This window comes from Mastigoproctus giganteus, chromosome 2 (genome assembly GCF_048544385.1).
Source record: "Mastigoproctus giganteus isolate SK-2022 chromosome 2, ASM4854438v1, whole genome shotgun sequence".
Lineage (NCBI taxonomy): Eukaryota > Metazoa > Arthropoda > Arachnida > Uropygi > Thelyphonidae > Mastigoproctus > Mastigoproctus giganteus.
In genome coordinates, this window is record NC_143576.1 from 19,886,215 (window position 1) to 19,909,104 (window position 22,890).

General features: G+C 37.0%; 1 protein-coding gene across 2 annotated transcripts in view; it reads right to left on the reverse strand.

The window, feature by feature from the left end:
* Positions 1 to 287: 287 nt before the first annotated feature.
* Positions 288 to 22,890, reverse strand: part of LOC150089196 (uncharacterized) — a 46,864-nt gene continuing 24,261 nt past the window's right edge. For both annotated transcript variants that reach the window (XM_090390367.1, XM_090390366.1), the window contains 3 exons: positions 19,568 to 19,713; positions 9,284 to 9,373; positions 288 to 540 (listed from right to left, as the gene is read on the reverse strand). In XM_090390367.1, coding sequence (XP_090246493.1) covers positions 365 to 540; positions 9,284 to 9,373; positions 19,568 to 19,703 — 402 coding nt within the window. In that variant the 5' untranslated portion in view covers positions 19,704 to 19,713 and the 3' untranslated portion in view covers positions 288 to 364. The remainder of the gene's footprint in view (positions 541 to 9,283; positions 9,374 to 19,567; positions 19,714 to 22,890) is intronic.

A 22,890-nucleotide genomic window follows, 5' to 3' on the forward strand; every position in this document is an offset into this window, starting at 1 on the left:
AAAACAAAACAACAAACAAACAAAACATCCTTGCATTACTTAACTGCAAAGCATCAATGTTTATGGAAATAAATTATTTGCATAAAACAATTACATTAGTGTATGACAAGGTTACATTAGCATTTTTATCATGCTAATGCTAATTAGCATTACCTATGAACAGAACTATTACAAGACAGTCAGATTCATCATTCATTCACAAAAATACAACTAAAGCAGTTTATGTTCACTATTATACAGAAATATAAATAAAAACTTTTATATTACTATTTGCAGAGAATGTATGGTTGCGGTGTAATATTATTCTTTTAGCTTCTCAAGTTTGCCTGTTTGGAATTGTGGTGGATAATAAATCATGAATTATCTACTTCTTCCAGAACATCCACCATTTCTTCTTTTCATTTTTACTTTTAAGTATTGATTTGTCATCACCTGTTACAACATCTTCCTCTGCATGTTCAGAATCATAGAAATTCTTTTCGCACTCCTCAAGAATTCCCAGATCTACATCAAAAACAAGAGTCCGAGCCTTACTGCTATCTGCAAAAGAATAACAAAACAACTATTTACATGAAACAAAGGAAAAATACTTTGTTCTTATCTAAACTGACAAAATAAACATATAAAGTGCTAATAACTTCCATGACCACCAAAAACATTGCAGTCTAGCTTACTGAACAGTTCACTTTTCTCTGCTTATATATTTTCTCTACTTTTATTCTCAGGAACCATTTTGCAGGTTACTGAAAGTACTGTGGTATATAAGAAAAGGAAGGAAAGAGGAAGTTAAAACAAGTTTTTTATATATACACACACAGTTAGTTCTGCTATAATGCACATTTTAGCAATGCAAATTTGCACTGACGCGGCTGATATGTTAGGGAACAATGAGAGTATAATGCAATTTTTGCATTGGCTCGTCTGCAAGCAACACCAGGTGAACGCAAAACCTGGCACCAATTAAACGTAGTAACCTGCACAGCAATACATAAGAGTTGACAAAGCTTAAAAAATGTCAAATGTGTGAGAGCTATATTTCTCATTTACTGCAGTTTTATTGGTTGGAGACACACTGTTGTCATTTGCTATATTCACAAGATAACAAGTGATACTGTAGGCTAACTCGCGTTTTCAGCGGCTCACATTTTTCTGTTAGAACAGAAATTTTGTGAGATGGGACAGATTGAGCAGAGGAGCACATTTCTGAAAGTCACTACCATAAAACAATTTGCAGTTCCTCGTTTATTGGACTTTTCTGTTAGTGCAATCTAATTATAAATGTGTAGTAAACTATCTTATTGCATTTGCAGTAATATGAATATCTGAAAAAAAAAAAAGTCAGTGAACAGAAATATCAATTAGAATGTATATATTACAGTGCTATATTTACTGTAATATTTATTTATTAGAAATTTAAGATATTTAAACCTGTATTAGCAATTTTATTGGGTTAGTTTCTTACTTTTTTTTAGTGTTTTAATTATCACACTGAACATTTTTGTTTTGGTGTTCTGCCTCATCCCTATTTTTCCCATAAGCCTTGTTTTTAAATGTGTAAAATACCATAACGTGAGATTTTTAGGAACACATATACTGCATTATAGCAGAACTGACTGTATAATATATAATTTATTATGAAATAATGGAATGAATATAAAAGGTATATCATTATGAAATAATGGAAATTTATTCATTCTTTTACTCTTAAGACTAAGATGCATTAAGGGCTTATGCCTCAGGCTGCAAGAGAATTAGACTACATACAAGTTAGTGCAAATGCATCATTTAGTGCACAGCTCTAAACTCTGAATTTAGCAAATTTTTGCAAAGGCGGCATTGTTTAAGTTATATATCATGTGAATACCTTCACAATGAGTTACCATGATATCGCACTACTTCAAATAAGTAACACCACGAAAAGAGAAGACTGTTGTTTCTTATTCTCAGCAGATACCACCACCCCGATGGCACGGTTTCAGGACTATTTGGCCCTTAATGCATCTTAGTCGTAATTAATCTTATACACCATCGGGCATCTCTGATATTGTGGAGTTATACTTCATAACTGTTTTGCCATCATTACATCACTAGGGTACCTACCCACCTACTGAAGAAGTGGCCAAATAGCCCTGAAACGGTACTGTCTGGGTGGTAGTATCTGCTGAGAATAAGTAACAAGTCTTCTCTTTTCATGAAGCATTACTTATTTGAAGTAGTGCAATATCATGGAAACGTGTTGTGAAGGTATTCACAATGAGATAACTTAAACGATGCCACCTTTGCAAAAATTTGCTAAATTCAGAGTTTAGCTGTGTGCTAATATGATGCATTTGCACTAACTTGTACATAAAAGTTGGCACATGTTTTAATTGATTACTATTAATTGAATATTTTAGTATTCATGGTTTATCAGATAGGTTGAATTATTTTAATTATTTTTATTTAAATATTTTGTTTATTTCCTTAATACAATCTGCAATTTGTTATTCTATATTTCTTTATCATAATCCAGTCTTGTCTGTCACTTATCTTACATTTATATCAGGATCCCTTACTAAAGGGTCGGGCATTAGGCTCTCAGTATATGCTAAGTACCATTATTAGTGGCTATTTTCTTTTCTTACTTCCTTTCTCCTTATGTCAACATTAGCTTTCTTTTGCACATGTATAAATTTAAATAAACACCACAACTCAAGTGAAAATTATGATTTATTTTCTGTATTATTTGTTTCAAACCTATTGGGTAGCGTTATCTTGCCTGTTTGCTGTTAAATTTAAATATAGATTGCCTTAATGTTTATTATTTGAACCTAGTTCAAACAGGAAGATAACAATCAGAAACAGATTGCCTTGCTAAGTATTGATGGAATATATTGAATGGTGTTAGCCTTAGTCCTTGAAAAAGTTCAATGTATACAATTATCAATAATTAGCCACACGATCATTCTTTTGTTTTATATTTTTAATTTAATGCTAATTATGTGTATTTCTAGAGTATAATGAAGTAAAGCAGCACAGGCTATCTTAGTCTTTATAGGTTCTTTTGGCCCAATGGCCCGCCTAGTACTTTTATGCTAAAGTTTTAACACAATTTGAATAGCTATATGGTACCAATTACACTCTTACAGTAATAACTATACACACACACACACACACACACACACACAGTCGATTTCGGTTATTTGGGACACATTGGGACTAGTGCATTTTGGCCCGATTAAGCAGCTGTCCCAATTATCTGAAGTTTCACGTAAATAATTAAAAATACAATGGATCCCCCCTTTACAATTGGTTCATTGTACAATCAAATCACATTACAATGGACTCACTCTAGTAAAGTACCATTCACTATAACGATATGTAGTAAGCATCGTTGTGATCACGTTTGTGAATTGAATTTTAATTCTGTTAAACAGTGATTCTAATTAGTGAAAAGAGGAGGAATATTATCCACAGGCTATAAAAGTAAAGATATATTAAGCACAAATTTACCCTTTATTACCTTACTAATTAAAAAATTAAATGATACGTGAAAATCAGAAGAATATACATGATAATCTGAATAATTAATATGTACTGTAATAATATGTACATACTAACCAGTTGACATTTGTGGGTGGGGGTTAAAATTTAAAACAGTAAAAAGATAAGCAATCAATAACAAAACACGGCACACACAAACTGCAAGTAACGTGATATGTGCAAGTGAGAACAGAGTAACAAGTTACGAAGCTTTAAAAATAGGAATGAAGAGAAGATTCTGAAAATAATTTTTTTATATGATTGAAGATTCCATGGAAGTGTAAACACATTTCATCATAATAACCCACAGAATTCCAGCTGTCGGTATTATCGCAAATTTAATAAGATCGAGTTTACTATTCTGTTTGTGATAGATTGCACTGACAGAAAAGCCCAATAAATAGGTGACTGCTAATTGTTTTATGATTGTGACCTCCAGAATTTCTACTGTACCGTGTGGTACGGTCTGAGACAATTGTAGGGTAATCTCCAGTGCTGCGGTCTTCTGCCCCAATTAAATGGCATGTTGTCCCAATTAAGTACACCCTGGCTATTTTCTCAAATGGGTTCTGTTTTTTAAGATTTGCCCCAACTAAACGGCTGTCCCGATTAACTGGAATCCACCACACACACTACGTTTTTCAAATAATATATAATGCCAAAGTAATTAAAGATTTCTGAATGTCTAAAAAATATAACAATTAATCTGGTTTATCTCAATAACTGGTATAAAGTAAACTGATATCTCTTTTTACAAGACCCAAATATAAAAATCCATCCACTGGGAATCAAATTATTACAAATCAAAGGACACAGCTAAAAATAATAGTAATACACCTGCAGAAATGAAATAGAAAAATTAATGGAATGTTTGCAGGAAACACTTTGAAAACCATGGTCTAGATAGTTCTGAAATACCTTAATCCATTTAAACTACTGTCAGCATATCACAAAATCTTTTATCCCAGATTTGTTTTTTACGTTGACTGCTCCTCATTCATCCACAGAACTGAATTTGAAAATCTATGGTATAGTCCATTCAAATGGTTCCCAGATTTTTTTACAAAACAGTCCGTGTTTGGACCGTTTTGGAAAAGAGAGCGGGAATTATAGAAGCCAATTCAGAAGAACAGTGCCCGTGGAAGTATCTATAGAAGAGGCATGCAGCAGAAACAGTACATCTATGAGACAGTGAGTGGAGAGACTCTGTTAGAGATGAATCATTAATTAACCTAACTGCCCTCTTCTGAATGGAATCAAGAAGCTTGAAAGAGGTTTTGAGGTACAACCACAGATGTGGGAACTATATATTGTGGCAGGGCGGGTTTGCAATTTATACAGAGTGAGCAGCTGTTTGGAAGAAAAGTAACGCAGAGAGCGAAAGAGAAAACCAAGTTTTTTAAATGCAGAGGAAGCAATATTTTTAATGTGCTTGTGCCAAGAGAGATTAGAAGTCAGGGTAATCCCTAAAAGAGATATATCCTTTTGCCTAGAAATTGGAGTGTCACTAAAGATAAGCATAGGAGCAGAAGAATCCTTTTTGCGAGATATAAGACAAGACTGAGTTTTAGAAGGGTTGAAATCAACTAGGTTGTCTTTGCCCCAGTGGAGAATTACCTGGAGGTCAGCATTTAAGGAATTGGTAGCAGATTTTCGAGAAGTTGAAGCTGATTGAGCAGGGCAAGGTTTCTCAAAATGAAAAGTGGAATGCAATGTTCTATCATCGGCAAAACTATGGATAGGATTTCCAGTCAATGTAAGGTTATTAATATACAAGCGGAAAAAAGTGGGGGGAAGAACTGAACCTTGGGGAACACCGGCATTAGTCGAGAAGTTAGAGCCATCTACCATCACCCTCAGTGAGCGATCAGAAAGAAAACTGGATAACCAATTCCAAAAAAAGTTGGCAAACCATAAGATGGAAGCTTGTTTAGAAGACCTTTATGCCAAACACGATCGAAAGCCTTTGAGATGTCAAGAGTTGCTCTTGACATCTCAAAGTAGTTGCTCTTGAAACCTTTCCATTGAATTAGTCCATAAATGGGTAACATAAGCCAGAATATCACCAGTGGATCGACACTGAGGGAATTCATATTGCGATCATTGATCAGACGGAAGGTTTCTAGGTAGTTTAGGAGTTGGCGGTTAATTGATTTCTCCATTACTTTAGAAAGAGTAGAAGTAATTGCAATGGGACAATAATTGGATGGAAGGGATTTGTCACTCTTTTTAGGAACTGGCTGGATATGAGCAAATTTCCAAACAGAAGGAAAAACACCTATGGAATAAGAAAGTGAAAAAAGGTAGCAAAGAATAGGAGCAAGTTCAGGAGCACAGGTTGTGAGAACAAGTGGAAAAATACCATCGGGACCTGAAGCTTTCTTGCATCAAGATTCGTCAAAATCCTTTTGACGGAAGACCACAGGAGGCATTAAATGGAGTGTGTTGGGAATGGGGGGGGAGGTGTTTTACCAAGATCATTAATACATGAGTTGGAAGAAAAATGGGATGCTAGCAGGTCAGCTTTATCCTTGGCTGAAGTGACATCAGAACTATTTGGTTTGGACAGAGATGGGAGCAGAGATGGGCAAAAGTTGTGGCCAATAACTTTGGCAAGAGACCAGCAAGCTCGGCTACCATTAAGGCAAGAAGCAAGTTTTCTACTCTTAGCCTGTTCAAACTCTAGTTTGGACTGATTAATAACTGCTTTACAATTGTTGCAAGCTTTGGTGTAGGCAGAAAATGAAACTGAAGAATTAGAAACAAGCCAATTACGATATGCAACATTCTTCTCTCGAACAGCCTTAGCACATTTATTGGAAAACCAAGGTTTAGATAAAGGATGAGATTTTAAAATGGAGTGTGGGATAAAGGATTCCATTCCTGCAAGAATAATTTCACTGACACGATCTGAGCAAACGTTGACATCAGAAGTTTTGAAACAGTAATCTGATCAAGGAAAAGAAGAAAAGATTATTAGTCTGAGCTAGAGGTAGACTGGATTCAGCATGTGCAATCCATTGAAAGCCTTAAATACCTCAATCAGATCAACTTGCAGGTACCTATTCTCTAGGTGTTGCAATTTGCAGAACTGAAAAAAACCACCCTTTTGTTCCCTTCACCAGTCTTGTTGCTTTTCATTGGCCTCTGTATCGCCTGATAATTTATGTATATCCAATGCATTTTTCTTCTCTGCCATGTGTCTCAATAGTTCATCTGACATCCATTTATATCTAAGCCTTGGACAGCATTACTTAGCATGTTTGAAAAGCTTAATAGCTTCTATGATTATTTCCCTGAATGCTTCCCATTTAGAATTTGTTGTTGGTAACATTGGTCAGTCCCACTGTATAGAATTTAAAAACTATCTGAGACTACTATAGTCACCTTTAAAATAAGACTATCCACTTTACCAGTGACAATAGTTGCATATTTAAGTAAATCCCACATCGGTATACTGTGATCGCTGTCATCCAGTGGGTTTTTTACCGGCACATTCTTAATAAATTAAGAGTTGCTGCTGATAATCAAACGAAGAGTACTACTTTCTCTTTTTGCTTCCCTAACATGCTGTTTTAGAAAATAGTCACCCACTAGCTCCACAAAATTCTTGCTAGTGTGTGAGTGACAAGCTCTAGTCTATATCTAGAAAGTTAAATCTCCCATTAAAAGACATTCTGATTTACTGGCCCAGTATAGTGTTTGTTATACTCATCACAGACATTAGACCTATAACACACTGCACTGGCTACATGTCAACTAGATGCATTGCATTAGATTTAATATGCTCCTTAACTAAAAGCTAATCCCCTCTGTCTTTTCTATACACGTTGTACTTGCCATATTTAAATTTTGCATCTGTTATGTCTGAGTAAGGCGCCTCCGTAGCCAGGTGGGAAGGAGCAGCAGTGCGTAGCACATGCTTCTTGATTAGACCGGGGTTCGAGCCCGTCACCACCAAATACGAAGGATGCGGAAAGGTCAAGAAATGACCACCGCATATTCCCGGAGCAATATGGTCTTGGTTGCTAATGCTCCTAAAAACCAAATAACATGTCGGAGTAACATCACACTTCTGCTATCCTTACATTGGCCACATTTAATAACCAGTACATCAATGTCATTTACTATGCTCCTAGAATTAGCATACATGCAAGTACATATGTCTCTGATGCACTTGTTTTTAATCCTAATAATCTAACACAGCCCATATATCTACTTGTTCCACGAGAATCCCAAGCAAGCCTTGCCATTTATACACATTGTATTCTAGGCTGCTGCACGTTCCAATAGAAGCACTGCAAGAATCACTTACACCTCTGCTTCCAGCAGTGTTAAATCTACTAGTAGGCAGCACTGATGCATGCACCTTTGCCTTAAAATTTTTAAAGAAGTCAGGAACATATGCCAACATCTGAAAATGTTTGTGTCGGCAAAAGCAATTGACTGCTGAAGCCAGTTCTGCAGCTAAGCCATGCATTTTACTATACTGAGCTTGCGAGATAGCAAAATGTGGACTACAATACATCTGTGCAACTAAACAATAATGTGGGAGAGTAATTCAGTTTAAAGTATATTTTACAAACATTTTTGTCTTCAAATAAAAAAACCCTTAATAGTAGTAAGTGTTATTTGATCATTTTTTGAATGCAAAATGCTTTTAATTATAAGACTGAGTGTGAAATCCTTTGCCACATTCTTTTACTTTCATTGTCAGCTTTAGAGTGCTTGTGCCATTTAATTCTGATAGTTTCCACTTTAAGTGCCTCTTGGACACAATGCCAGGGTTTTTTTTAAAATAAGTATATCTCTCTCTCTCTCTCTCCCTCTCCCCCCCGGGGTAATAATAATTATTCCACACATAAAAAGTGACTACCATCTGAATTGTATTACAACAGTTTAAACTTAAACCCTAAAAATATATCAACTCAGTCCAGGGGTATGCTGATGGGAAGTTGCACAAGCCCTTGTTTAAAAAAAATTAGCTTGATAAAATTTTAGACTATTTTAGACAGGGATAGCCCTTAACTAAAATTCTCTGGTGCGTCCCTTGTTAGCACACCCCAGTTTACCAATCACATTTCCTGTTGAAGATTAAGAATTTAATAGATAATGGCTGCCAATGCTGTAATGCACCTGCCATTAGTTAAATTATCTGAAAAGTATTAATTAATTAAGTGAGATGTTGGCAGGATTCACATTATGAAAGAAAATAAAAGGGGAAAAAAAAAAAAAAAGTTCTATTTTCTAATTTAGTTTCAGACAAATACGGACCAGAAATCTGCACAAGATATTTGTGAACATCCACTTCTTTCTGTTTAGACTGCCAGTTTCTGATAATTTTCATAATAAATGTGACACTGTTGACTTATTACAGAGAATCCTTTTAGCTATTTCATGCATATAATGTCCCTATACATCCTACACAACAATCACATTTCCTTACACAACAGCAACACTTTTCCTATATGACGTTAATTGTGAAAACTTAAGGCAAAACACTGTTATCACGTCACAGTTATGTCACTGTTTAGTGTAAACTGTGTAGTCAGTCATAGAAGCATCACTGTAACTAACATAGGGTGACCAGATTAAAAATTTGACCTCAGGGTACTCATGCTTACGTTTGGGATATTCATTCCTCGTTTTGGGGTTCATAAAATATTCATTCCCACCATTCCACCATTCCCACCATCGCAGCCATTAATCAACATTAAATAGAAGATATGAGAGACATTGAACACAGTAGGAATTTACTTACCTTCTGCAAGTTCTTCAGCATTATGAATAGCTTCATCAGTATATGTTTCTATGCAATGAGGACAGGGAGGTGGAAGGACATGTCGCCTTTCTGTAAAGGAAAAGATATGTACTGAAAAGAGTCTATAAAATAGTGTGGAATGGCCAATGGAAACAAGGTAAAAACAATTTTCAGGATCCTCATCTCATGGTAACTTATGCCTGATGATGGGATTAAGTGAATTCTGAGATGTAGCCAATCTATATTAAATTTAGACTGAAGTTGTAACATCTCAGTAAATAACTTATGCAAATTCCCATGTGGTATTAACATTGAATTACTTCATTAACTACAAAACCACAGCATTTAAAGCAACTTTTTCTGAGTCTGAATCACAGAAAATTCTGGGGAGCTGCAAAATTTTTTATGAAGCACAAAGTTTCTTGCACGATTTCATTTTTTAATGGTGCATGGGCAACGTTGGCCATGATGTGCCACAATGATTATATTTCAATAAAATAAAACATAATGGATAAATACAATTTTGTAAATTATATTTAAGTTCTGACTATGGAAAACAGCTATTGAACAAAACCATATTACTGGATGGATACATATTTCTGTTAATTATTCAGAATTAACACAAAATACATACAGTAGTGCTTTAAACAATTGCATCACTTCAGTTTTTAGGTTGTTTGTCCTTATACTGGCAGCTAATATTTTAGAAATAGCTGAAAGAACATAAATAATAACAATACACATATAAAACTATTAACTGCAGAAAAATATACTTTATGCCTCATGCTTAAATATATAATGAAATAAGTGCATAACAACATGTTACTTATGGTACAAATAAAAATTTTATGAAAGCAGTTATTTTTTTTTTATTACTTTGCTTGTAATAGAGTGACAGGCAGCTATATAACAAAAAAAAAAAAAAAAAAAATGTTCACTAATATTTCACTGGCCCACCCCTTGCTTTGATGACTATACACTGTCATGTCATCGACTAAATAAGATTCTGAATGTATTCCTGGGAAATCTTGAGGTACCAAACACTAATTAATGTCTCCTGAAGCTCTAAAGGTTTTTGGTTTCTTTTGCATTACTGAAACACCCAGTTCCAACAAATTTCGACTGAATTGAGGTCTGGACTGTTTCCAGGCCATGTTATTGCGTGAATTGATTTATCCTTCAACCATTTTTGCACCTGTGGACAGCAAAATAAATTTCATTTATTTAAGCAAGTGTGCTATGTTTCATCAATTTAAAAAAAACTTTTACTAATTTTATGAAGTAGTACTTACAGTTTTGGCTCTATGACAGAGCAGAGTTGTCTTGAAAAATGCAATTGCAACATCCCCATAGTGATCTCTAATTGTGGGAAATAATTTTGTCTCAAGAATATCCTTTTACACCTCTGCATTCACTGTACCCTTCACAAATTCAAGATTACCAATTTCCCTATGTGAAATACAGCCCCATATCATTTGAGATGCAGAATGATTCACTGTGGAGACAATATTGTCAGGATGAAATTCTTCTCTTCTTTATTTAACATTCTGCTGGCTGTCCGAATCATGCAAGTTAAATTTTGATTCATCAGAGAAAATAACATCTCCACTGCTATTCAGACCAACGAGCATGCCCTTTTGCCTATGCTGGGCTTTCATTTTTCGCATCAAAAGTGGCTTTTTTCCCTTGGGCAACACACTACTAATCCCAATGAGAAAGGGCATGTACATGCTGTAGCAGTACCTGCCCTTACTCTCCCATGCTGTTTGAGATCTATCAATGAGAATCTTCTGTTTCAGACAAATATGGACTAGACATCTGTCCTGTGCTGCATAAGATATTTGTGAAAGTCCACTTCCTTTCTTTCTGATAATTCTCATAATAAACATGACACTGTTGACTTATTACAGAGAATCTTTTTATCCTGATTACATCCTTAATCCTTATTACAGAGAATCCTTTTAGCTATTTCATGTAGTGTAGGCTTTTAGCCTACACAACAGCAACACTTTTCCTATATGACATTAATTGTGAAAACTTAAGGCAATACACACTATTAACACGTCACAGGACTCCTCATGTCACTCTTTAGTGTAAATTGTGAAGTCAGTCATAGAAGCATCACTAACTAACGTAGGGTGACCAGATTAAAAATTGGATCTCTGGGTACTCTTGCTTATGTTTGGGATATTCATTCCCTGTTTTGGGATGCTCACATTATATCTTAAAAAAAATTAACAATTTTAATAACAAATATTTTATTTCTTTATTTTATTGATTTTTACAAGTTCATGGAATGCAAAATTAATCAAATTTTAATAAAATTAACCAAATTATAAGTATGCTTTAATTTGTTTAATTCGAAAAATTTTATTGCAAGAGTTGTAGCAGTAAAGGAAACGTTTATAAATATTAACATCAAATGTTTTTCGTAATTGTTTAAAATGCATATTCAATAAACTTGATTTATTTTATCAAAAAGAATTTACCCAGCAATACTTTTCATTGGAGCGAATTTTCTTTAACAAATTTTTAGTGCATACCCGTAAAATTCTTTGCATGATACTGTGACAGTTCAGATTAGTTTTCACCAATCTCCTTCAGCATTCTTTAGGTGTAATTTATTTCTATCCTTTTTTTCATGCATTAAACATTAATGCTAAATACTCGCTCACTCATTGCATTTGAGTTTGAGTGAGGCAAAGCAAAAACAAAATTAATAATTTTTTCTGTATTATGTACTTCATATGCATTTAAAAATTTTATCCAAATATCTGTGGTATTTTTGAGGTCTTTTGTCTCAATATTTTTATGGAATAATTTCAACAGAACATATTCTTCATACAGCAAATCGGTATTGATATTTGGAATTTTAAATTAAAAAAAAACCTTGTTGCCTGAGCCTTAAAACATTACAGTGAAATAAAAAAAGAAGTCAAGTAGAATGTAAAAGGTTACAAAGTAAGCATAATACGAGGGGTTTCCGAAAAATAAAGTAACACATTTTTTCTCTCAATGATGTTTAATAATACAAAGTTGAAATTACACACCAAGAAATAAGTGAACATGCACTACTTCTCCACAAAGTCTCCGGTTTTATTGTTGCACTTGTCCCAACAATGGATCAGTTTATCAATACCAGTACTGAAGAAGTCCATGCCCACATGCAGTAACCAACATCGCATCGCCTGATGAACTTCCTCATCTGTGGTGAAATGCTTTCCTGGAAGGCGTTTTTTCAGAGGGCCAAACTAATGGAAGTCTGGGCTTTGGGGGGGGGATGTGACAGTTTCCCAACTATTACGGCGCAACCACTCACGAGTGGTGTGGAGCTGCGTTGTCGGGAGTCCTGGTCATTTGCATTGAATGTTGGCTTTCAGATTTTCCAACATTGCACAGTAAAGCTGTGCATTGATTGTTCCTCCCTTCGACAAGAAATCCACCAACAGAATGCCTTGGCAATCCCAGAACACTGTGGCCATGATGTTGATCTTCAATGTCAACACAGTCAATATAAATTCATTGCACCAAACACACACCTGTTTCTTTGTCATCACCTTTCTGCCATACACAGCAACCAGTTCACGGTGAACGTCACTTGTTGAAGATCCTTTGGCTTGCATAAAGCAAATAACTTCACCAACAACTGTTTTGGACTACACTCGCACAGTAGCTGTCATTTTGCAACTGGAATCTGCTGTGAGGCAACGGTACCGCAACACTGCACTGGCAGTCTTTTTGAATGTTATTACCAGGTCTATCTACCCGCCGCGTTTCATCTCATTCCCTTTCACCATTATTAAGGGGGGAAAAAATGTGTAACCTTACTTTTTGGAAATCCCTCGTATAAATATTCTATAACCCTCTTTGTAAATTGGATAGAATGTCATATTTTGAGTTTTAAGGGTGCATTTTAACAACTTTATTGTTAGTTCTTTCTTCCTAAATAATGATCTAAACGGGGTGCTTTATGATTTCTGTCTTTTTCAAATACCCCATTTCAAATGTTCAAAAAGGGGTATCTCGAAATATAATTCCAAAAAAGGGGTATTATACCCCGAAATGGGGTAGGTACATCTGGCAACCCTACTGTAACATTGTATATGTGTTATTCTCTTTGAGGAAAGCTGAAGCGAAATGAATTGCCACATTTCATCCTCTTCTTCAGATTTTGAAGATTTAGAAAATGCATGTTCTTTTCTTATAGCCAAGAAAAAAAGAGTATGCAATGGATGCACAACATGAACTGGAAGAAAACAGTAAAAGGTTAATTCCATCATTTTCTGCAGGATGTTAATCATTTTAGATTAACAGTAGCCACTTGCAGAGGTGGAAGTGATTATTGCAGTGCTTCTATTGGGATGAGCAGTAAACTGGAAAACAAGGTGTAGGGAATTTCAGAGACTGCTGGGAGTCACTGCGGAACAAATAAATACATGGGCTGTGTTGGCGTAGCTAAGAATATGAACATGTATACTTGCATGTACACCAATTCTAGGAGTTTGGTAAATAAATTTGATGAATTTGAGGTGGTCTAAATATCAAAGGCAGATATTGTTGGGATATCAGAGATGTGGTGTCACGCAGATATAAGGAATGCAGAAATAGAATTTGGTGAGTACAATGTATACAGGAAGTATAGACAAGATAAGAAGGGAGGAGGGGTTATGCTATTAGTTAAGAAACCCATAAAATCTAAAGAAGTGAAGCCAGTCGACATCACTGGACAGTGCAGTGTCGAGTCAGTTTGGTGTGACATAAGCATTAGGAGATCAAAATTGAGAGTAAAAAGTAAAGTGCAGCCATTATCAACCCATTGCAGGATGGAAGCCTCCTCAACAATTCATGCTGAGGGAAATGGACCATAATCTGCCACGCTGGTCCAGTGCAGGTTGGCAGATCGACCATATTCAGCAGTCAGGGGCTTGAACCCCGGTCTACTCAGAGCGTGTGCTACTGCACTCCTGCTCATAACCACTCGGCTATGGAGGCAAAATTGAGAGTAGGAGTGTGCTATAGGCCTAATGACTCTGATGAGTATAATAAGAAACTGTAAGGGAAATAGTGGGCCAGTAAATCAGAGTGTTATAATGGGGGTTTTAATTTCCCAGATATTGACTGGAATTTGTGGGTTGGTGACTCACACACTATCAAGGCTTTTGTGGATTTATTGGACGATTGTTTTCTGCATCAGCATGTTTGGGAGGCAACTAGACGGAGTAATACTCTTGATCTGATTATCAGTAGTGATTCTTCATGCATTAAGAAACTGCAAATAAAGAAACCACTAGGTGGCAGTGATCATAGTGTGCTGAAGTGGGATTTACTCAAAGAGGTAACTACCATCAGGGGTAAAGGGAAAGGTTTTTGCTTTCGTAAAGGCGACTACGATGGTCCGAGACAGTATTTAAATTCTATACAGTGGGACCAACTGATGATGTTACCAACAGCAAATTCAAAATGGGAAGCATACAAAGAACTTATCTTGGAAGCTACTGGGCTTTACATACCAACTAAGAAATATTGTTCAAGGTTTAGGCCTAAATGGATGTCAGATGAACTAATGAGACATGTGGCAGAGAAGAAAAATGCATGGGATACAATATAAATTAATGGGGTCACATGGAAGCCTATGATAAATAAAAGCTGGTCTGTAACCAAGTCACAAAGGAGATTAGGCAGGCAAAGGCAGATTATGAGAAATCCTTGGCAAAGGATGCAAAGAAAAACAGAAAAGAGATCTTTACCTATGTAAACTCTAAAAGGAAAGGGATGAATCAGATTGGTCCACTGGATAATGATGGTTCAACAAGTTGAGGATCCTGCTCAGGTGGCTAACAAACTAAATGAGTATTTTGCATCCACATTCACACATGAGGAGTTATTCAGGAAGGGAATGCCAGAGGTGAAGTAAATTCTGGCAGTGAGCTAGATGATTTTGTAATAACTGAGAGGAAAGTGGAGGAGAAATTGTTGAGGATAAACATAAAAAAAAAAAAAAAAGGCGCCCGGGCTGGGTGGGATCTATCCAGTTATATTAGAGGAGGCAGCAAAGGAAGTAAGCAAACCCTTAGCCATAATTATGAGAGCTTCTTTGGACTCAGGGGAGGTACCCATAGACTGGAGATGTGCAAATGTTACCCCAATTCACAAAGGAAGATCAAAGGCTGACACAAGTAATTATAGACCTGATAGTTTAATTTCTGCTCCAGGAAAATTAATGGAGGCACTGGTTAAAGAAGCACTGCAGGATCATCTAGACAAGACTTCAGTTATAACATAGACACAGCATGGTTTTGTTAGGAGAAAGTCTTGCCTGACCAATTTGATTGGATACTATGATGCAGTCACAAAAGAAATGGATGCAGGGAATAACTTTGATATTATATATTTGGATCCTGGAAAGGCTTTTGCTACTGTTGCACAAATTGGAACAGTGTGGCATTGGAGGCAAACTGCTGCTATGGATAAAGGGATTGTTGAGAGGGAGAAGACAGCGAGTGGTAAACAATGGACACTGCTCATCGTGGACTAATGTTATTAGTGGAGTCACTCAGGGTTCAGTGTTGGGTCCATTGATTTCTGTATTTATAAATGATATTGATGATGGTATATCATGCTTAATGTCCAAGTATGCAGACGATACAAAGGTCAGCAGGATTACTAAGGACACTATTGATGCTATGCTGCTGCAACAGGATCTGGAAAGGTTGAGCAGATGGGCTGAGAGGTGGCAAATGAAGTTTAACATTGACAAATGTAAAGTACTACATATGGGAAACAGCAACCCCAGAGCAACATATCAACTCTGTGGTACTACACTGACAGTGGTAGAGAATGAAAAGGACCTGGGGGTTATTGTGCAGGCAGATATGAAGTTCTCTGAGCAGTGCAGACTGGCTGCAAGAGTAGCTCATGGTGTCTTGTCAATGATATACAGGAATTTTTCTAGCAGGGATAAGGAGGTGATTATTCCCTTGTATAAGGCAATAGTCAGGCCACACCTTGAGTACTGTATACAGGTCTGGAGGCCTGTATACAGTTGAAGGGTTGCTCTTATGAAGAAAGGCTCAAGTTTTGCAAATTACAGTGTCTGGAGGCCAGACACCAGCGAGGTGATCTGATAGAAGTGTATAAAGGATTGAATGGTTTGAGCATGCTCAATGCCGATGGCATTCTTCCTCTTGCTCAGAATAATCACCTGAGAGGACATAAATTCAAATTCAGGAAAGACAGATGTAGGGTATATGTGCAGAAATTTGTCTTCAGTCAGCAGGTAGTTAGTTGGTGGAACAGACTTCCATCCCTTATTGTGGAAGTTGATAGCCTAAGTAAATTTAAGGCTCAGCTAGACAGATATTTCAAACGAATGGAGGGGTGAAATGGGAGTGTTTTTTTTTTTTTTTTGGCTGATGCTGCATAAGCTTGCTTTCTTGCATCATATGCCTCTACTAATGCTAATGAATTTAGTTTCCTATATAATCTAATTAAGGCTGACATTCAACGGCAAAATATTCAATTTTGAAATTCAATCAGCACTAAAGAAAAATTAATTGCATGTTTAAAGAAAGTTGAAATACTGTTATGTTTAATTTTTGAGTAAGGATTTATTCTGTCAAAATACAAAACAAAAATTTTTAATTAAATTTAATAACAACAAAAAACTACTTCTCAATGCTAAAAATTGGAGTTGTACATATTGAAATGATCGACTTGTTCATCCTCTAAATTTGTTAATTCTAATACTTTCGGTCTATTTTCTTTCTTTGGTCATTTTTTAATGTATGTGACTGAACATTTGAGTGTATGTCAGTATGCCGAGTGGCAGGCCGAAGTGGAGGGTGCTTCGGAGTAGGCACCAGAGCAACGTCTTTGATGTTGTTGTTATTTGTTTTTGGATATTCTTACTTGTGCACTCAAAACAGCATTATTTACTTGAAATTTTATTTTCTATTAGCATTTCCTCCATTTCCCTCTTGTCATGCCTAATGAAATTTCTATTCGAACAGAAATATCTGAGCTCCAGAAAATGTGATTAGGCCTTGAATCCCAACATGTTATCTTGTGAATACAGCCAATGACAATAGTGAGTCTCTTAGCAATAAACTAAGTGGGAAATATAGCTCCCCCACATTTGACGTTAGGCATGTTTCAAGGGCGGAAACACACTATCACTTCACTCCTGTGAAGTGATAGTGTGTTTCCGCCCTTAGCCACTGCAACGGCACAAAATACTGGGCTCATAGCATATGCACTGTATTTACACTGCCGCTAGGGTGATGCAATCATGTATGGCACGTGACACCATCTGCTTGCTAGAGATGGATGATGCAAAGGAGTGATGCTGTTCCAAAACATGCATGACATATCACCCAGTTATTTTTTTAAGCACCACTAATAGTATAATTACACTTTGGATATGAAAAAACAAGCCAACACAATGACTTATTCTCACATCTGGTGAGTATGGACTTGGAATAAAGCCAGGTGTAAGTATGACACATTTTCTTAAGTATCATCTGAGTGAGAGTAAAATAACCCACTTTCTGAGTGCCATAAATAACTATTGCACATTTAAGGTGTGTGCTGTTTCAAATTAATGGAAGTCTGTATAGTTAGGATTACTTAATATACAAAATATTTAAGACTAACTATTCTTTAGAATCATTGTTTTTTTTTAACCTTTTCTATAATGTGGTCCCCCTCAACTATAAATTAAAATCATAGATTGCAAAAAAAAAAAAAAAAAAAAAAAAAAATCTGCAGCCTGTCATTTTAGAAGTTTATTATTATTAGCTGTATGGTGCAAGGAAGCCTGAGGCTTTTGCTGCACCAGCCAAAAAAAATTCTGAGTAACTATGAGAGAGAGAGAGAGAAGGGAATCATACCAAGAAAGAGAAGAATGATGATATTCAGCTCAGGATCCTGAGTGTGGCAGGCCTGTACCACACGTGAGCCCCTGAGGCTACTTGGTGCAACGTGCCGAAGGATGCCTTCATGTGTGGCCCAAGCAACATGGGTCCATGGACCCATCATGAATGGCACCCACTATTCAAGACAGGTGGCAGTGGTTGCTTAATACGAGGCATGTTTTGCTGACAAGAATTAACTAGGACCCCTGGTAGATATAGACCAACATTTCACTGGTGAGATGTATAGGCAGCTGTTAGGATACCATGTACAGCCTGCCGTATATTTAACCCTGGGGGCTCACGTGTGGTGAGTATGGGCTTGGCCAACCCAGGGTCCTGAGCTCAATCGATCTCTCTCTCTCATATTTTTTTTTTTTTTTTGGCTGGTGCAGCATAAGCCTCAGGCTTCCTTGTACCATGTGATTAATAATAATAAATAAAATAAATAATATTGTATTTTTTCCTGGACAGAAACCAATCTTCAAAGCCAATAATGCACTTGTCTCACTGAGCCCACACTGTGTGTGACTGTTTCAGGGAACACAGTGAAGATATCACCCATCTTGATGGACCTCCAAATTTGCCTGACCTCAATCCAATTGAACACCTGTGGAATGTTTTGAAATGGAAAGCAAGACCTGGACATGCAACCATCATCTATTCCAATGTCATAGAAAACTTTGAAGGCAGCACTGGCTGCAGATCCTTAAGGGCATCTACAGAGACTTAGTAAAGTTCAATGTCTATGCAAATAGTGGCTGTTATCCATGCAAACAGTGGCACAACAAGGTACAATGTATTAGATAAGTGGTCACAATTCAGTGATCACTGAGTGTAGCTACCAAATTTAATTGCAACCCAATCAAACCATTGAACACATGTGATGAAATAATTATGTCAGAGTATGGAGACTTGAGTTCTGACCACAAAAAAAAGTATTAATCAAACAAGTCATCAAATCTTAATTTAAAAAAAGAGAGAGACTAACTTTCGAATATAGTGTTTTAAAGTGTTAAAATAAAACTAGACAACAATGTCATCTGCTACAGTGGTTGTTCCTAACCTTTTCTCCTGGGCTTATCAAGAATATTTGGCAACACATCTTCCAGCTCTTCGTGACATACAGGTTGACAACCACTGTGCCAGGGCCCAGTTTAAGAAAATGAGTGGTGAGCTATTTTTCTACAAGTGATAACAAGCTGTTACCACTTCCGTGTAACAGAAGTGCACCAAAACACTGCCCACATGGGATAAAATAATTGTCAGCATTTAAAATGAAATTTTGTGACAACAAAAACGTAAATTATATGTGGCACTTGTGGGGGGGGGGAAAGACTCCAATTTCAAATCAGATACAGCACGAATCCCTTACCTCTGTTTGGCGGTCTAAATTTTAAATTGAAGTGTCTCCTTCGTTTCTTTTTCCCTCCTGTAGTGGCATCCCCTTGACCATTAATAGGAGCTGTACAACTTTCAAATATTCCAAGTTTTACATCATCTTCCATCATAGTACTTTACCTACAAATAAATAAAAATTTAATTTGCAAACTCACTTGAGGAAAACTACAGTGAAGAAAGCCAGCAACAAATTTCAGGGAAAATCTACAAAGAAAATTATTTAGTGATCCCCCCCCCACTCCCTCAGCAAAAATCCACCTTCAACACTTATCTTTAGCTATATTATTTCATTTCATGAAAATTTTGAACTTCTGACAAGTTCAATAAACCGGCATATAATATTTTCCTACATCAGGTGTCCCAACCTTTTGTAGACAGCCACATTTAAAATTCAGGATATCTGGAATCACTACAAGTAAATTAAAAGTAAAAATTACCTTTAAAAATTCACTGTAAAGAAACTTATATAAAATTTAATTCATGTAATTATAACACTCTTGAACTTTTATAAAAGTTCAATATTAGTTATCTCTCGGAATTGCTACTCAGTAGCAACTATTGCATTAAACACTGCATTCTTTGCTGAGTTTAAATATCCACTCCTTTCTGCCGAAAGCTACAAATTTTTCACCCAGCTGTTTAGAAGAAAATTAATATGCTTATGGCAGGTTCCCAAAATGTGGGACACGTCCCCCCCCCTATTGATCCACTCTGTTTTTCAGTGGGACGTGTGTTGGTTTTACTAAGCAATTTTTTTAAAGAAAAAAAAATGGACAAACCATCCCACTAACCCTAACTGCATAGTGAATGCAAGGAGGGACTGTGGTTTAAGCCACATGATTACTAAATACGGTGCTATATACTATAAGCTTCTTGCTACCTTGTGAACTCCAATGACCGTGTAGTCATGCTGGAGTATAAACAGAATATTATTACTATAATCCAGGTATAAAGTGTTATTTATTTCCATCTGTGATTTTAAATATATTGAAGTATATAATAAATTATAAAAGTATGTGAACTCGTGGCTGAATTAGGTTAAATCTGTTTTGCACTTGTTCTGGGAGTAGGGATACATGGTATAAAGGTTTAGGAACTTTCCTTACAAACACACAGCAATATGGAAATGCTGATGATTCTGCAAACTATTCATAATAGATACATGAGCCACGTATAACTATGCAATAAGAACCACTGTCTAAAAGGATGGCCACCATTTTTCATTTCCTCCTTAACAAGCTTAAAAGTAAAGTGAGTGACTGATGGTTTTACTTTCTCTCATGAGATGATGCCAAGATAAATTTATAATAGAATAAATATGTCACGCTAGGTCCAACAGAATATTCATTCATCTGCCAAAGGGAATTGCTTGTGAACTGAGTATGTTCTCTAGTAGAATTGTCTGTTTGCCGCAATAAATACCAGAATTTCCGGAGGGTGAAACATTGCTATCTAAGCCGAAGACCGACTAACTCAGCCAAGGAGTGAAAATGCCCCTTAAACGTTCCTCACGTCACTAACAAGATTCGAACCAGGGCCTTTTGACCAGGTGCAGGAAAGACTGATGATGCCACTGTACTACCACGATATGCTTCGTGTGCAAGACCTGTTTGCTTAAAGTAAATAGGTCTTGCACATACACTGAAAGGGCAGAATTCATGGGATACCTGGTTCCTGGGCAACATGACGCTGTCACTCCTCTCACTAGTGGACAAACCCACCACTTGGCAGGTATATAGGTACACTGCATTTATGAAGATGGTAATTCAATGTCAGTATGGATAAACGTCATGAGTTAACAGTCTGAAAGAGAGAGAGAGAGATGGTGGGTGCCTGATGCATGGAAGTGGTACAGAAATTGCACTATCCCTATTCAATAGTATCAAGAGTGTATCGGGAAAACGCCATTTCAGGAATAACATCTCATCGGGTCTAATCAAGAAGCGTGTGCTACGCACTGCTGCTCCTGTCTACAGAGGCACCTGTCTGTCTCACCTTGTTCAGCCAACTGGAGAGTGACAGTGGCGCATATCACCAATTTCAATGAGGGAGGTGCCAAAAACGTCTCCACCAAGAAACCATCAGACAATTATTAGCTGCAATAGGTTATGGGTGCCACCGACCCACCGAGTCCCATTACTAGACTCACAACAGGACTATGCATCAAATGGGTGAAAGAACATTGGCACTGGACCTTGAATGATTGGAGACGGGTCTCCTGGTCTGACAAGTCCCATTTCCAGTTATTTTGAGCAGACAAGAGTGTGTCTATCTGGCAGAAACTGCACGTAGCTATACACATCAATTCAAGGAACTGTTCAGGCAGGTGGACGGTCAGTAATAGTCTGTGGCATGTTCAACTAGCATACTTTGGAACCTTTGGTATGTCTAAATGCATCTCTGAATGGTCAAGGTTAGGTGACCATCTGCATCCCCTCATAGTCACATCATGCACCAACAGGGCAGTGGACTCTTCCAGCAGGACAACGTGCCTCCCAACAAAGCCATGGTGACTAGAATATGGTTCAAAGAGCATTCCACAGATTTTACCACAATGGAATCGCCTCACGGAGCATCTTTGGGATGCTATGGAAAGATCCGTTTCAGCTTTGGATCCTCCACCCAGGAATGTGAGAGAATTAGGGACGGCAGTGCAGCAAGCATGGATGGAAATAAATTGGAATGCTTTCGTGAGCTACTGGACTCAATGCCTTGCCGTGTGACTGCCCTTAGCTGTGCAAAAGGTCCCTAGGCAGGTATATCATGATTTCTGTCCATTCAGTGTATCTTAAGGACCATTGATACACTGTCCACTCGGTGTATGAATGGTCCTTGAGGTTGTCACAGACATTCTCTCAGATATGCCAGACAAGCTGAACTTCCAACCTGGTAGTCTAAAAGGCTGATGGAACTGATATTCGGGCGACACTCAAGTGAAGTGGACACAATTTCCAGCGAAGTCTGGATGGTCTGTGCCAGTCAAATCCTCTGCTTGCCCCTTCACGATTGTGGGAATGTTAGTAATACTGGATATAACCCCCATGCAAAAGCACTGTGGGTGACCACCCACGTGTGAACCAACGTAAGCAGGAGACGAGGTGTGGTGCCCACACCACTTGGAGAAATGCCGCCCCTCTATGTTACCAGGCAATGCTAGGTGGTAGATACTCTCATCAACCAGTGCAATACCACCACTTTCATTATTGGAGGCTTGAGGTGGTGGTTCAGTCTCCAGAGCTAAGTTCCAGTCAACCCTCTTCCATCATGCACTACGACTGATGACTTTTGAGGTTATGA